Raw genomic sequence first — 17,767 nt, 5'->3', positions numbered from 1 at the left:
TCAACGGATAGAAATGTCAGTTTTTGGCAGAATTAATACCTGACAAACCGAGATACTGACCCCACAACCACAAACAAGCCCATGATGTGCGTCAGTGAGTGAATAAAACATGGGCTGATGGGGGATAAAGTGGGTTAACTAGTCTCTAAGCTGCAGTGATTTGACCTCAACAGTGCGACAAAAGAGAAATAGATGGCAAAGCTGTTATGTGTGCCCACTTCTCCTCACCATTAACAAAGTAGTGGGGTATCTGACAGGTCAATGACTCCACAGCCCGTACCTCCAACTGTCAACTGAGAGCTGCAGGGCACGCACACACACACACACACACACACATAACACATCCACAGGAAAGGGTCAAAGTAGAGGAGAGCTTCATAGAGTATAATAGACTGAGCCGTGACCTGCTCTCTTTATACAATGGTCTTTTGTGTGTGTGTGTGTGTGTGTGTGTGTGTGAGTGTGTGTGTGCGGTGTATATGTGGTCACACCTAAGCCAACACCCCACGGCCTTCTTCACATTCATCAGATTGATATTAATATTCATGAGGAGGCTGGTGGCCGGTGTCTCGAGATGGGGTGCTAATGAACGGAGCGTGTATGCGTGTCGGTGTGTGTGTGTGTGTGTGTGTGTGCGCATGTTGCAGATGCAGGGGGCAGAACTGTAATCAAATCACAGCCGCCCCCTCATCTCCGCCCTCATCAACCACCAGTAGCGCTCCTTCCGCAGACGCTAATGCTAACATGCTACGCTACTCGCCTGCCTGGGGTTCGGCACAGGCGGCGGGAACAACAGACGTGTGTGTGTGGGGTGTGGTGTGCGTGTGTGTGTAATAATGGTCGGGGGCTGGCCCAGATATAGAGGTCTGGACTCGCGGCAAAGCTAACCACTAGGCGTACAAATAGCTTACCATTATCTCTCATTAGCATCCGCGGCTAACACAGAGCCCATGCTGTGCGGTGGAGGGCCCTCACAATGGGACCACTCCTGTATGATTGATGGTGAAACAGCGTCGGCCACAATAACAGAGCAAAAAAAGAAAAGCACTAAAGATAGAATCTGTCGGCTGCAGCGGGGTAATAAAAACGTAGACAAACAAAAGGAACTCAGACTAATCAAGAATGCCAGGCACAGCTCATTAATCTATGAGAGCCGACACTGTTTGGAAGCCCGCAGATAAGTGGGATGACTGGCACGTTATGAGGATCACGTGCGCCCGTCCTATTCCGCCTGCTATCTTTTCATCAGCAGCGAAAACAAAAGGATAAAATGAGAAGTGAGATGAAAGCGGGGAGGGCGTTTGGAGAATTGGGTGAAAGCTGCGAGAGTAAAGAAACAAAAGGTAAATTAGACAGTTCCTGTGCGGCGCAGGTTCCAGTGAAGCGTTTGCTCAGCAGAGCCCGTAATCACAGAGAGCACCGCAGCCACGGGAAAGAGAGCGCCGACGTCAGGGTGACTTGTTAGCGAGGGAATTTGATCAAATGCCGGAGCGGGATTTGATCTGTGACACTTCATCATCACTCTGAGGATGCGGAGAGAACGCGGGTTTAGGTTGGAAGGGAAATGACTCATTAAAATCTAGGACTCACCCTCTTATGCACAAATAAGACGCAGATCTTATGATTATAATTCCATCATCCCGGAAAATGAGGCTTCTGTTCTCGGTGATTGCAAAACAATTTTTTCCGCAGCTGAAGATTCCCACTGAGTTTACACATCTATTATTTAGTCGTGTCCCCTTTTTTCACAAACAGTATTTTGCCAAACTTGCAGTCCTACATGCACACACACACACACACACACACACACACACACACACACACACACACACACACACACACGCTCTATTGTTCGTGCAGCTTAAAACACCAATTGTTATTGCGTGGTACAGGGTCGGCTGAATATTCCATTTTCATTTCATTTGGCCTTCTTGCTGACTAAGTGTTGATAATTCATCATTCGTCTGGGCCCGGGGCTTATGAATATGGATTTCGGGTGGTTTATTAGCACATCTTAGGAATGCATTATGGGAAATTAGCAAGAGGAATGAAATTTGCTCTTTATAGAAATTGGGTCGCCGTGTGTGTGTGCGTGTTTGCGTGCTTATGAAACGCAGTGAACTTCAACTCCCAGCCCGATTCTGTGAAGTTACATCACTGCCGTTTCGGAGAACTTCCCTTCCCTTGATTTGTTTCAAATCTGAAATGCTGTCCTTTCATGTGTCTCTGTAAAAATGAACATGACAGCGACATCACACGGCACCGTCACCACTCCTACTGCTGCTTTCTAAAGAACCAGAGTTGAAAACGTGTTCATTTTCTCACCAGGCATGCATCGAGCAGAGCAACATGCAATCAAATCCAATCAGTTTTTTTGCGGCAAAGCAAAACTCATTTTGTCATGTTTGTTATTTAGCTGGTTTAATTTCCTAATAACTAGTGACAAGCTAACCAAGGTTTGGATTTACAAACACCTTGTTTATTGGACATCCTGTCATCCTGCCAGGCTGGAGACTTTACCGAGGGAGTCAAAATAAATCCGCTAGCAGGCTCTAAGCTCTGCTAAGAATGATGGATTCTCTGCTGTAATTTGCTGCACCTCATACCAGGTAAGAACAATCAGGAAACAGCTTGCCGTCCAAATCACAGTTTGTGTTGTTGTGCAAAGGTGCCCAACCATGAGAAGCTGCTGTCTATCACACGTCAACATGTCGGAGTGTTAAAGGCTGGATGAGGATAAGACAAATGCATAAATATAACAAATCAAATTGTTGCTATGGTTTGAATCACCATACACCCTGTCTATGGATTCATCCTCACCTTGTCTCTGTCTTCCACTAGATCACTCAGCAGGTCGTCCATGTCCAGGATGCCTCCTTCAATGTACTCCAGATGGTGGGTCTTCACTGAACTCTCCCCATGCTGCACACAAGGTAAGCAAAAATTTGAAATTCACAGAACAGAGCAGACTGAAATACTAACATGGACATTTCCTCATAATCCCTCATTTAAATACATCATCACAATCCTGTACTATGTAACTGAAAATGGCTACAACAACCAATGACATCTGGGTTAAGAGTTTAAAGAGAGAGAAGAAGAGAGAAGAGGGGCAGTATTTTGTATAGGAAGCTTTCTTTTTTCTGTTTGTAGTCCAAGAAGTACGTATTGACCAATCATTGTTAAGCAGGCTTTGGCTGCCTTCAGGTAAACAGTACGTCTAGAGAGCAAAAAAGGCAGTACACATCGGCTGAGATGCAAACCCGCAACCCACCAGCTATCGCCTGATGAAAATTTAGCTTTCTGTTATCTGCTATCTGTTTGTAAAGATGCTAATCAGACTGGAAACATGTTTATATGCAGCTTGAGAAAAGCTTAGTCCGACTGAAACCGGTCTTTTAAATGCACGTAAACAGCTTAGTCCGACTGAAACCGGACTTTTAAATGCACGTAAACAGCTTAGTCCGACTGAAACCGGACTTTTAAATGCATGTAAACAGCTTAGTCCGACTGAAACCAGACTTTTAAATACATGTAAACAGCTCAGTCCGACTGAAACCAGACTTTTAAATACATGTAAACAGCTTAGTCCGACTGAAACCAGACTTTAAATGCTTGAAAAAAGCTTAGTCTGACTGAAACCGGACTTTTAAATGCACGTAAACAGCTTAGTCCGACTGAAACCGCACTTTTAAATACATGTAAACAGCTTAGTCCGACTGAAACCAGACTTTAAATGCTTGAAAAAAGCTTAGTCCGACTGAAACCAGACTTTAAATGCTTGAAAAAAAGCTTAGTCCTACTGAAACCGGACTTTTAAATGCACGTAAACAGCTTAGTCTGACTGAAACCAGACTTTAAATGCTTGAAAAAAGCTTAGTCCGACTGAAACCGGACTTTTAAATGCATGTATCCACCTAGTGACTGAAACTGGACTATCCGTAGCTCAACTAACACACCTAGATAATTTGATTGAAAATCTAACTATTGCTGCATGTATCCACTTAGTCCGACTGGAGTCGTACTCGGCGTTCTGCGCATGCACCACTTTTTCTTTCACAAGCTTTCACCCGGAAGAAAAAGGAGATGACGTAGCAGCAGTTCAGTAACTCCTGGAAAAACAAACAAACAAACAAACACCATGGCGACCAAGAAGCAGAAGACGCACTTTTGGACAGGACAAGGAAACTACATTCATGCTCTGCCATCGTCATTCGTCGTTAGCTTCCTCTTTGGGTCAGCCGGAACTAGTTCAATACGCACCACATTAAAAAGGACACAGCGCCGCCTATCGAGACGGAGTCAGACGTACTTGGTCAGAAATCCAATTTTCTCTTCTGCATGTATACTCAGACAAGACGAGAAGTCCGACTTGACTGATTAGCCAAACTATGAGTTTAGCTCGACTACTGTGCATGTAAACGTACTGAACTATGAGTTTAGCTCGACTACTGTGCATGTAAACGTACTGAATGACAAAGGAAGAAAAACTCTTGGCTCGAATGTCGGTTATCCAGATATCTGCTGGAACCCACGAAATACTGTCCATTTGCCCCAGAGGCTAACGTGTGGTTTTTACTCAAGGTAGTGTCCCTGATGCAAGCTTTGCATACCAAAGAAATTGCCCCTTTTGCATCCAGCATGGAGGCTCCAAAAGTTGTGGCGTGCACCTTTATGTTTTTGCAACCAGGTGCTCCCTGCACACGCTGCAGTTTTCAGTTCAACAGGGACGCATTCGAGGGAAAACTGGCAGAGCAGGTTTGCCTGTACAGACATCTCTGATAATCTCTGACATCAACCCTTCATTGAGAGACCACAGGGACAGTTAAGTGGCCTTAATTTGTTGGAATAAAATAGCCATCACTTCGGGGAAAGAAGAGGCTTTTTGTCGCAAGGAGATGGCTGTAAAAACTAAAAAACGGTCTCATGGAAAGAGCGGAGATCCGATGGGAAACAAAGCAGTATGAAATCATTTTGACTTTGAGGAAAGGGAAAGTTATAATTACAGTACACAAATGCAATGTTTGGCGATAGATGGGTATACATTTCTTGTAACATTCTTCAGGTAACACTTGATGACTTCTTGCTTATCCATAGAATACTTTGTTTGTACACCGCCTGGTGTTACGGAGCATATTGTAACGCACATTAGTGCTGTGAATAAAGCTTAAATTGTCATCAGACCGTTATAATAACTAGGCCATTTTACCCGGTATAAATGCATAGTATACAGCAAGAAATGTGGCACAATACTAAGTCAGTCAACATAATAATCACACGTATATATCCAGAGCCAACAGCAGGTTTCCCTGTTCGTTTGGCAGGTACAGCAACAACAGACGACCTACATCCCACTGTACATGCACAACACTTAGTTCACAGAGCACAGCTTGTACAGAAGAATGCGAGGGTGAGGAACTTTTCCAGTTTTGCTGCTCTGTGGGGAGCGGTGGTGGGCACATTCCACACCGGTTTCACTGTCACCATGAAGACAGAGGTCAGAGTGAACACACCCTGAGAGCAGGAAGTACCCCAAGCCCAGCGCTCCATGCATTGTCAAAGGGAACAAGGACTTTGGACTGAGCTGCAATCTGAAATCTGTGCGCTGTTAGTGAGAGAAGTTCATGAACAATAGCATCTTCCCCTTTTTGTGTCAGGGCGATTGTGACCTCTGAGAGAAAGTGCATCTATTGACAGTTTCAGACAAGGCTGATGATAAATGGCGTAAAATACGAATACAAAGTGAAACAAGATGTAATTCCAACCTCCTGGATGGGTCACATTTAGCCTTGTTTAATAAATACTTGCATTTCTTTTCACTGTTTCTATTAAAAGTCATTTCTACAGTGAGAAAAGAAATCTTTGACAAGCCTTATCTTTTCTAACAATGTGTGCAGTAGAAAATGGCCCATTAGGAACTGCCCATACCAATAAGCAATCTGTCCAGAGCAACACAAGACTACATCACCAGCTAAATTAACAGCTATAGGCTATAAGCCTCGGAGGCTGGAATGAGTTTGGCTGAGACCCAGCGAGCGGCTCCTGCTGTATCACTGAGACCCGCTCTGAATGGGCTCCTTCTTGCTCCGCTGCATCCGAATGTGAATTATGGGGCACGGAAAAAAGAGGGTGTCTGCTTTTCACAATGGGCCAAGTCCATTCTCTTAAAAACAAATGGTTGGGAGAGTCTGGGATTTCAATCACAGGAATAAAGCCAGAGCCTCCCTTTCTTCAGAAGTGCCCATAATGCCAGCGCCAGAGCTGTGAGAGATAGAGCAGCAAGTAATCTGTAACTACAACTAGCATACCAATAAATCGGCTGCGGTTTTTCACACAATGCAATAGCCTGTTGATATGCAAACAGCCGTGCACTCCAGTGATCCAGGGCCAAGAGCATACTGTCACTGTAAAACTGTTTGAAGACGGCTTCATGATAACTTGAATACAAAAACCCAACAGTAACCTTAAAGAGGAACTCCGGTATTTTTCAACCTGCACACTATTTTCCTTTTTTGTGTGTGTGTCTAAGTGACTTATGGGAACAACTGTTTTTGGAATTGATCCAGTATTCAGCAAGAATGCTGCAGATAGCAAAACAGGCTACGCTGTCACTACCTGCTACATCAATTCATGTCCATTGTAAGTGCTTCTCTGTGCACCAAACAGACTCAGACCGTTATTATGGAAAAGATCCTACAGAAAAATGAATGTTTTTTCCGTTGCTTTCACTTGTTGAGGTCTGTTTTGTGTCCAAGTCTCACTAAAAGAGACGAAATGTTAAGCCATGACATCAATCCAATCTCACTCCCACAGCAACGAGACACACCAGCGGCAGCATTTTTGGACACTACAAGCAACTGCCATTGTATGAACAGCAAGAAAGTCCACATAGGGCGAGCAGGAGGGGAGGTGGAGGTCAAACAAACTCCAGACTTTCACCCATGAGCCCGCTGTTTGTCTCCCCTGTGAAACCAAATGACAATCAAGTTGAGTGTGCTAGTACTACGCTAGTGAGGCATGAACCTAACCACGTACTTTTGTTGCCCACACCTAAGGAAGTAAACCTTAAAACGTATGTGTTTATTTTGCTAAGTCTATGATAACTTTATTTTGTACATGTAGCAAGTGCAAATTGACAGGCCGTCCCTGTGCGTCCAGAACTAGCACTAAAAGGTTACCTAGAGCGTCATAGCTTGACATGTAAGGCCACTGTCCAACCATTGGTCTTTGACGAGTTGGGAGAGAGCAATTGTTGAGGGTACTAAGAATCTTTTAGATAGGAGTAAGATACACTTTCTGCACTCCAACTATTACCGGCTACAAGTCACCTCTCAAGGGATTTCAGAACTTCCTGTAAGCGAGACTTGGACACAGAACAGACTGAAACAAGCTAAAGGTACAGACAAACGTTCTCTGTAAGGTCTTCTCCGCAATGCTGGTAACGCCGCTAGCTGCAACCCCCTCGATCAGTATTGGATCAACTTCAAAAACTGTTGTTCCCATTAGTCACTTACGCACAAAAGCCCCGTTTCCACCAAATACTTTCGGTATGGTACCTTTGGAACCAGAAGTACCCTTCAGACATGGTACCTAGAGTCTAGCGTTTCCATCGCAAACAGTACCCTTAAATGTGGGCGGGCTTGTTGTCACTCACTGCTCCATCCAGCACTTTGCATTTCCTCATTTTCAGTGACACAGAGGGAAGTCTGCATCTCATTTATTGTCCACAGCACATCTGCTACTGACCAATAAACGGACTGCAGTGTTCACAGCTTCACCTTTTAGTGCCAAATCCGTCTGCTAGGTACCCCAACAGAGGGGGACCGAAAATGGGGACGGTACGGAACGGTTCTGTCGGTACCATCCACAACTTTTCACAGAAGAAACAGAAAAAAAGTGTACCGAACTGAACTGTACCATACTACTCAGTGGAAAACAGGGTCCAGGTTGAGTCCCCCTTTTAACACATGGCCCAATTTAAGCCTGTGTTTAGTATGTGACTTGTATCTGGAAACATTTCAGGACTTGTGATCACAGGCTGGTACTTTTACACCTGGTATTAATGTGTTCTCGTTATAGATCTCAACATGAAAATGGGATAGGGGGACATAGTGAATCTAAGGTAAATGCTAAAAGATTACTATTATGCGATTGTGCAGCACTGAAACCAGAATGTATTTTACATCACAAATGTTTACTACAGGGCAGCACATGTTGGAGATGTTGACGCCAGTGGAGTGAAGACATCAGCGCAAAGCATTTACACCTTGCCAGAAAAACTGGTCCAACCCGAACGACTGCCGGCGTTCTCCTGCCTCTCACTGACACTGTTTACAGTATGTGTGAGAGAGAGTGTGTGTGACAGCAGAGAAGGGAAGCAGAGTAATTGGCTCTCTTGTGGTGACATCACATCACCAGCATTAAGACACACACCTTAATGAAATAAGAGGTATTAGTGTGATTTTCAGGGGGGGGGAGGATTAATTCACATCAGTGGATTAGAGCACAACAATGCCTAAGTGTTAATTAGCGTCACCTCTGCAGGCTGTGCCGGAGCACACCTGGCATACTAGTGCTTCTGTTTCCTCAGCCAGAACTCCAAAGGCCTGAGAAAACACACACTCCTCTCTTTCTACCCGGTGATGAAAAGGGATGAATGTATGACACTTCAGAGGGAAAGTAATCTATAGAGAGGAAAGAGGGGAGCAGAAAAAAACTCTTCAGAAGTCCCTCATTGTCAATCCCTTGTAATTCCCCTTTGTATCTTGAACTCTTCCCATGACATAAAAAACAAAAGGAGTCGGGAGTCAGTCAGTCAACATCGAGGAGAATTACCGTGACAGTTAGAAGAGTAAATTCCCCGCAAATTACACCATTAAGTCCCCCACCATTTAAAGCCATATCTCTCCCTCTCCCACTCTCCCCCTCTTTGGTAGGCAAACATGACACCACTCGAGAACGGTGAAGCGCCGGGGCGATTAGTGGAGCTGCAGCGGTTGGTGGTGGTGGTGTTGGGGGTGCTATTTCACACTTTGATCCTGAGAAGAATGTGTAATTAAACAGCGGCAGGAGCACGGTGTGGATTTAGCCGTGACGAAAGCAAAATGTCTTTAATGAACGTGTCGATGAAGAACTGTCCTCAGGTCGGCTCCGTCAGTGCGAGTGAAAGGAGAGCTTTCACTCTGAAGTAGGAAGACAGCTTGACCTCAGCAGAGCTTGACAATACAACAATTACAATGATAAAAGCCAGTGGTAATGTGTGTCAACATAGTTATAATTTCTGCCAATATAATGCCTTAAATCCTCCACAATGGACCTGTCAGTAGTTTTCAATACATTTCTGAACACTTAAATCTGCCTGTGAATGATTTGTACATGTTTACAGTATAATCCCTCAAAACTAGCTCCTCCTCCTCCAGCTCCCCCCGTCCTAAGCCCCTCCCACAAAATAACCACAGGCATATGAATGCACTTCATACAGTAACCCAGTGTTTAACATGTACAGCTACATTCAACTCATTCCCTTCGCCCCTCCAGAGGCGGCCCGAATTTGGTCAGCGCAAAATCCCCCAGTGCCAGATGTCACAGCCCCAGTTTAACCTATGTAAAGGCAGCAACAGAAAGTTTGCTTATCAAGCAAGGAGTCTGGGCTGTCCGGTTCACCCTGGCGCTGAGGTTTGTTGAGTTGCTGCAGCTGCTCCCAGAACTGCTGCCCGCTCTCCTCCCAGCAATGTGGGATGTAGCATCGGGATGTGATTCAAGGCTCTAGCTAACGTTAGCTACATAAACGTGACCTTGAAGCCGCGGCTGTGAGCCTTTAGCTCCACTTAGGAGAAGGCTAAACTATAAGCAACATTTTTTGTCCATCTCTGAAATACTTCGCTGACATTGACAAGTTTCTTTTGTCCACTGTCAGACTCTTTTTTACGCTCTCTTTTTGGCAAGTCTGTCTTCCTTTTTCGGGTTGCTCTGCAGTGTAGTCAGATGTTGCCAATGCTGGAATAGCAACTTTCTATGAGGATCTACGCCATTGAACATGCACATGCATTTGTGCCAATAGGAACACCAGGATTTTGCCCATTGACACTAAAATCAAACTTCCTACCCCAGCTTTATATATATATTCTACGATAAACTTGTAAGCAGTTTAGGACAACTTTTTTTAACCTTACTTATAAACAAACTCCTTGTGAAGCAAGTCTAGTGTCGTCTAACAATGCTAGATTTTTGCAGCAGATACTGATGAGTTAAAATAGAGAAAAGAACGTATCAGTCAGTATTTTTTTTCATAAATACACAATACAAAGACACATTTTTAATAAGAATCTATTAAATGTGGCTTCCAACAAGCACGATAAAGTATCTGACAAATTAAGACCTTGGTTCATGATTCATTCATGTCTCATCTTCTCAAACATTTTTATAAAAACAAAGGACTGCTTATTTACTTCCTTCCAATAGCAATATTTAAAAAGCCTGGTTTTTGTCAGGTACTTTTAAAGTTGAATAGAAAATTTGAATGATCAAAATTACCTCAGCATGCTGCTCTGTAGCTTTACAGTTATTTGAACTAGGTGGAGTATTTTCCCCTCGGGGAATAATAGAGCTAACACAATTTAAATTCACAATACACATCTAGAGACACAGTCTGATGAATGCAAACTATTTCCCCGAGCGCATTGACAGCCAGCCAGGTCTTACATCAATGACACAATCAGCCTAACAAAAAGAGAAACAGCAGGTTTGAACACTTACATTTAACTTGAAAAATGCCTTTTGCATAGCGGAGCCGTGACGCACATACCAACCCACACGGGACAACTCCTCGCACTCCCACATTCATAAGAAGGAGGGCAAAGTGCTCTCAGCTTGTTTAGTGCTCTGTCAGGTGTCAGCACCGAGTTGGTATAGGGGCTGTAATCTGAACTGCACCTGCAGCAGACAGACCATGAGACGGAGAGAGACAGCTCCAGTATCTGGCTGTTTCCCCTGAGAACGCACAACACTCACAGTCTACATGCTGGTCCCCCAGGCGATAGTCTTAGACTAATACAGTGATCCAGAGACACAGGGATTATTCAGCTGTTAGCAAGACTTCTCACACCTGTAACTGTGGACTACACACTGGACCTTAAAGCAGTGTCGCGAACTTGGCGACTTAGATTTCACAACTTCTTAGACCCTCTTAGTTTTTAAGAAGCAACTGGCGACAAATTTAATGACTTGAATTTGTGTGTTAACTGTTAGCAGAACGAAATTTTCAGGTATTTTGGCATTCATCAAGAAGTTAGTAGCTCCAATGTTTTCGTAGGCACTAACAAAATCTACACCTGCTTCTGACTGCTCGTAGTGCTTGTGTAAGTAAGATATTGCACATAAATAATCCTTGTCGTTAGTAGAAACTATCAACTTAATACAAAATTGGAAAACGCTGTTCTTGTTCTTGTTTACTTAATTATCACAGACGTGACATGGGAGACGTAAATATTCTAATTAAGTTTTGGTTTAAAAAGACTGGTGGACGTGGGAAAGCAATTCGGGGTCTGTCTCCGCTCACACCGGGCAGCTGGTGAACCCGAATCTGTCAGAAAGTTTGGATGGAGACAGTGCGCTTTTCGCCAGACTATCTCTCTTGTTGTTAAACTAAACCGTGGGTTATCGCCGACATTAGACTGCCTGTATTAAGATGATTTAATAGTGGTTTCTTTTCACAATGGAGACATCATGCTGCACTTTAGGGCGCTTGATTTGCGCGCGGCGATAAGAAAACGCCTTCATTTTAAGGCTACAAAACCTATTTAGCATTGTTAACTATGTTAGCATGACTAGCCATGCTGACACTGCTAACAGATCTAACAGTGCTAACAACGTTTGCAGCTCAAAATTTGGCCACTTACTCATCAGGGCGACCTGCGGCAAGACTGGAAGGCGGGCACAATGTTTCCACAGCAGCCATGTTGGGATAGGATGATGTTACAAGCAGTAATCGCACAATGAGTAGCACAGTCATTTAGGGGAAATTGGGATTAGCAGATTCACTGTTTTTTGGCATTCAAATCACCTAGTTTTTCCTTTATTGAGTAACTATATGGATGACAGATGGAAGTTAAGATTTAATTTTAAGTTAAGCAATTATATCAACTCTTAAGTCTTAACACCTCAGGTGCAAATCTTTACACAACTCCCACAGTCTTCATTACATGCCACAAAGGCAGTGATAGAATAAAGTGTGGATAAAAAAAAATCTTTTATCACCATCACAATGGCACGTACACTCCTCTTTTACAAATCGCACTGTATAATGAGCAGTCATTTCCTGTTTGCCGTTAGTTAGAGGCTTTATAACTTAACAAAACTGTTTTCACAACAATAGATATGAAAGCAGCTGAACACGTACAGAGTCACAGCTGAGATGACATTAAAATAACCCGCTAATTAAGAAGGTTTACGTGCCATTGCTGCAATGCACTGAGACTGTGCAGGAACCTGTTCACCATGCATAAACCAACACACACACATTTGCAGTGATTAAACCCAGGTTTTTGACACTGTCCCTGCTGTCAGCGGTGAGGCCGAGAGTGGAGAAATGTGCGGTTAATGTGGGCGCTAAGTGGATTCTGCTGGCAGGAGCAGCCGGCTCATCCGGTCACATCTATTCGGCCCTCTCTGGCAGCTACAGAGCCGGACTGTCCTCGTGATGATCTGCCTCTATTAAGAGAAGGCAACAGACTGCTGAGTCAGCGTCTAGCAACGGCTCCTAATTAACATGCTCTGTGCAAAGCAATCAAGGCCTCGGTGCATTCTAATCACACTCACATTTAGCCTACTTCAGCTTGTGCACCGCAGCGTGTCTCGCAGAGGATCAACAGAGACCGCTGGGCAGAGTGGGCATGGCTGTGGCTGTCAGTGGAGCAGAGACGTGACAGCTCAGGGGACACTGAGCTAGATGAGCTCCTCTATGTGTGTGTGTGTGTGTGTGTGGCTACCTAGGTGTTTGTGAGGAAGCAATCCATCCTGCCATACAGCCACCCCATCGGTCCTTCCATCCCTGCATCCGCGGCCTCTCGCATCTCCACAAGCCAGCCTCTCGCCTCGCCGAGAGGGAGGGTGCGTGGGCGGGCTGAGGGGGGCCAAGCCAACCGATAAGACTGGGACCTGTCACCAAACCTAATCCCCAATCACTCAGAGGACAAAGCCTCCTGTCCGCAGCGCACATCCCCGACTGCGGCCACATTGAGGACATCAAACGGTAAACTTCCACCTGCCCGCTGAGATACCAGGGCTTAAACAGGCAGCTATTGTACAGTTAAGACAGGCGGGGCTGCAGCCAGCGCCACTCACATCCTCACGCACATCAGCACCCTATCACGCTGGGACAGCATGCACATACGACGCAGCTGATTAATAAAAGGTCAGTTCTGCAGGATGATTAATGTTGAAGTGATTGCAACATCAGGGAGCAGAAAACTGGGGTTTACATCTTTGTGTATATGTGGGACGCTCAAAACAACAACCTACAACAACGGTCTCGTCTACTTCATTTCCTAGAATGACCTTCAACTGTAGGGACGGGAATAGAGAACCCATCCCAGTTGAGAGCCGGTTCCAAATTGTCCAATTTCCAAACAGGAAGCTCCCTTCTTGAGCTTATCAATTCCCATCCCTATTCGACTCCCATCACAACAGGTGTTAACTTAGTGCATCCACATGTGTAAGACATGGAGGTCAAGAAAGCCACCACATGTTTTTGTTGTTGTTTTTCAGTTGAGGGATGTGACACTCACACCCCTCACTCATAATCCAAAAAAATGTCCTAGCTGCATTGCATTCTGGTCTATTCTGGTCATCTCCTGTGATGATTTCTCAATTTCTCAAACTTAAAATATTAAGAGTACCACTTGTGTGAGCAGATGAAATATCCACTCTCTTACAGAACAGGGTGCCTACATGTATTAAACACTTTTATTTCTACTTTTAAAGACTTTCAAAGATAATTTAGGACTGATTTTTTTTTAACAAATCATCTTATTCTTCCTCAAAGCATTAAGCCCCAAGCAGAGGTAGCTTTTCTGTAGTAATACGGTTATTAGAGTGAGTTAAGTTAAGTAAATCTATATTTTGGAGACAGGTAAATGTACGTATAAAAGCATAAAGACAGTATTAGGTTCAGTGGTGTGTTTAAAGATTTGTGACATCAAAATGTTTGACTTTCAAGCTGAAAAGTTTGACTCATTTTGACAAAATAAATTGAAAGGTGGGTGTATTAAATTAAATGTTTGCCACAATTAAGAGCTCACAAATTCAAATTTAGGGCCTACTGTTATTTCATTATTATTCCAAAATGTAATTTAAGGCATTTTAAGACTTTTTGAGGACCTGTTTTGTTTTTTGTTGTTCTTCTTGTGGGGGTATTTTTGATGGTATGGTGGATTAATCCTTCAGTTTAAAAGGTGGTTCGGCAAAAGGTCCAGTTTTATTTATGTTTTATATTAAATTTGGTGACAACCGCTATTTTAAAAACTGAATTTAAGACATTTTAAGGACCTGTTTTGTTTTTAGGTTGTTTTTTGTTGTTCTTCTTGTGGGGGTATTTTTTGATTAATCCTTCAGTTCAAGGTGGGTCAGCAAAAGGGCCAATTTTATTTATGTCATATATTTAATTCTGACAGAAACCACTTGAAGAGAATGCAAAGAATGCTAATACAAGTTTCAGTGTAAGCTAGCAACACCCAAAAAACTTAAACAGCAGTCAAACTTTTCTATAAATGAGACTTATTATTATTTGCATGACATGTACAACTCCAGAAAAACAAACTCAACTGTATTTAATTAACAAAATAAATCAATATCTCAAAGCAAAGACTACAACTTCTGTCATTTAAGCTAGCAGCTAGCTTTAGCATTGTGAGCACAGCCACTAAGTGGTCACGTGACACACACCTTGGCCAAGGTATGGCAGTTAGTCTTGTAAAACATGAAGAATGAGTGGAATAAAACACTTTCTGTGTTAAATAACAAGGTGTAAAGGTGATAAAGGGGGGGATAAAGTGAGTGGAGGTATGAAGGGTGTTTACCTGCTCCAGAATCCTGAGGTATCTCCGCGTGGCTTGGTCGACTAACACCCGGACGGTCCATCCAGCTTTACAGGGCACCACCACCGCGGTGCCCCCGAAAGTTACTGTCACCTTCATGGCAGCTGTAAACACAAATATGTCTTTCAAAACACTAAAGTGATTGATTAATCCAAGTTTCGGTGTAGTCTCGCCCGGAGCTGCTCCCTGTGTGAGCCGGAGAAAGTGGCACCTGTGTTTGTGTGTGTCGAAACTGGAGCAACAGGTGTCTCAGGTCGGGATGGAGTCACGGAGGAGTCACTCGTCCGCTGTCACCGAGCTCAACTCTCGTTTAAAACCTCACAGGACATTTTGTTTTCAGCCAAGCCGACATGAAACAGCAGCTACAGCCACACAGAGTGACTTTGTGTCATGTGGAGCCCAAACAAAACAAACTGCGCGAGGAACCCGGAAGAAATCACAGCGGCTCCGGCACTCCAGGAAACTACATTCCCCACTGGCACACGCCTCATCAGACTTTAGTTAACTGTTTTATTCATGTGTGTGTGTCATTACACACCCCAAACTGTTTCTATACACATTCTTTTATGTGTTTGATGCAGTTTAAATACGAATATCACGTTTTTTATAACATAAAACAAAAAGACAGGGGCGGACCTGACACATTCAGGGCCCCGGGCAAGCTTCCCCTGGGCCCCCCCACCACCCCAAACGAATTAGCATAACTCAAATATACAACTTTGCTACTAAATAATTATAATAATAATTAACAAACTAAAAAATAATACCGACAATTATTTACCTAAATATAATAGCCGACACATATTCTGCATTTTAAAAATAAGGAAATAAAGGAAAAGAAAACAAAAATGTATGAAAGAAGGTAAAAAATAGTTACAAGCTGTGTGGAATTTATCCTTTTTAATTTATTGAGTGGGAAAATACTAAACAAATATGTCTCAAAAACTGTAACAAATTTAATTTGAATTTTTAAACAAATATGTCTCAAAAACTGTATAAATTTAAATTGAATTTTTTTTAAACAGATATGTCTCAAAAACTAACAAATTTAAATGGAAATTGTTAAACAAATATGTCTCAAAAACTGTAAAAAAAAAAATTCAAATGGAAATTTTTAAACAAATATGTCTCAAAAACTGTAACAAATTTAAATGGACATTTTTAAACAAATATGTCTCAAAGACTAAAAAAATGTAAATGGAATTTTTTTAAACAAATATGTCTCAAATACTGTAAAAATTGAAATGGAAGTTTTTAAACAAATATGTCTCAAAGACTAAAAAAATGTAAATGGAATTTTTTTAAACAAATATGTCTCAAATACTGTAAAAATTGAAATGGAAGTTTTTAAACAAATATGTCTCAAAGAGTGTAAAAAATGTAAATGGATTTTTTTTAAACAAATATGTCTCAAAAACTGTAAAAATTGAAATGGAAGTTTTTAAACAAATACGTCTCAAAGAGTGTAAAAATTTAAATGAAAATTGTTAAACAAATATGTCTTAAAAGTGTAAAAAAAATTCAAATGGAAATTTTTAAATAAATATGTCTCAAAAACTGTAAAAATTTACAAAATAATATTTAAAAAAGTTTTTAAGTACATTTAATCAATTACTGTACTTAGTGTTGGGAGGGTTACTTTTTAAATGTAAAATGTTACAGATTAATAGTTGCCTTGTTAAAAATGTAATGAGTAATGTAACAATTTTAATTACTTTATCAAAGTAATTTAACTCATCACATTTGATTATTTTTGATTAATTACCTAACAGTGTTTTAAACTGGGCGATGAAGTTGAAAAGTACAGAACTGTTGCACTGAAATTTGTCGTCCGGAAATATGGCAAAAGAAAACATTCCTGCACAGGGAGAAGATGCAAAGCAACAGAATGAATGTTTTATTGTACATATAAACCTTTTAATCACAAACAATTTGATTAGTAACTGTAATTTAATGACATATTTGTTCTTCATGACTGTGTCTGATTACAATTATATTCATTTTGTAATTTAAATACGTAACTCTGCTCCTCCCTGACTCCCTTTGAGGTGTCTGAGCTTTGCTTTCCTACATTTTATATGGCGTTATCCATAGGCGTGGATTTCAAGGGGGATGCAGGCGACACGTCCCCCCAATAAAAACACGAAAGTAGCAGAGAACTGACTTATCATTTACAACCAATATTGATGCACAAAAGGCACAAATTGGTGCTTTAAAAAATCACCAGAATGTGTTTGACACTCGAAATTTGCTGGCAGAGGCCATCCAAAACCCACATATGGATTTCATGTATATTTCATATGAATCAAATTAAAACCTACGCCCTTGGTGATATTTTAAATTTAACCCCAACAGTTATAAAATATGCTACACTGATTCAGATCAAACTTAGCTCAATTTTCTTCCACCTTAATACTTTTGTAAAAATGATCAAATTTTAATATATGAATTCAAATATTTCATAGGCTAACATTAATGGTGGTCATTTTACTCTATAGGAAGGCCTACTTATACTTTAACTCATTTGTTTTGCAGATGATGTTCATGTTTTTACTTAAGTAAGACTTTTATATTACAGTACTGATACTACTCAAGATGGGAGTACTCCTACTACTTGTTATTGATCCAAAATCAGGCTTTTCATTGGAAATTTGTGACATTTTGACCATGAAGAA

The 17,767-nt window shown here is 42.0% G+C and overlaps 1 protein-coding gene across 1 annotated transcript in view; it reads right to left on the bottom strand.

Moving 5' to 3' along the window:
* The window catches only part of pard3ba (par-3 family cell polarity regulator beta a), a 206,772-nt gene extending 191,272 nt beyond the window's left edge, over window positions 1-15,500 (bottom strand). The window contains exons 1-3 of the mRNA XM_050063013.1: window positions 15,304-15,500; window positions 15,075-15,196; window positions 2,821-2,922 (exon numbers count right to left, since the gene is read on the bottom strand). Of these exons, the coding sequence (XP_049918970.1) occupies window positions 2,821-2,922; window positions 15,075-15,191 (219 nt within the window). The 5' untranslated portion in view covers window positions 15,192-15,196; window positions 15,304-15,500. The remainder of the gene's footprint in view (window positions 1-2,820; window positions 2,923-15,074; window positions 15,197-15,303) is intronic.
* Between the last annotated feature and the right edge of the window lie 2,267 nt (window positions 15,501-17,767).

Source organism: Epinephelus moara, chromosome 15, assembly GCF_006386435.1.
Source record: "Epinephelus moara isolate mb chromosome 15, YSFRI_EMoa_1.0, whole genome shotgun sequence".
NCBI classification, from domain to species: Eukaryota; Metazoa; Chordata; class Actinopteri; order Perciformes; family Serranidae; genus Epinephelus; species Epinephelus moara.
The sequence above is the reverse complement of the archived record's forward strand: the minus strand, read 5'-3'. Positions and strand labels throughout refer to the sequence as shown.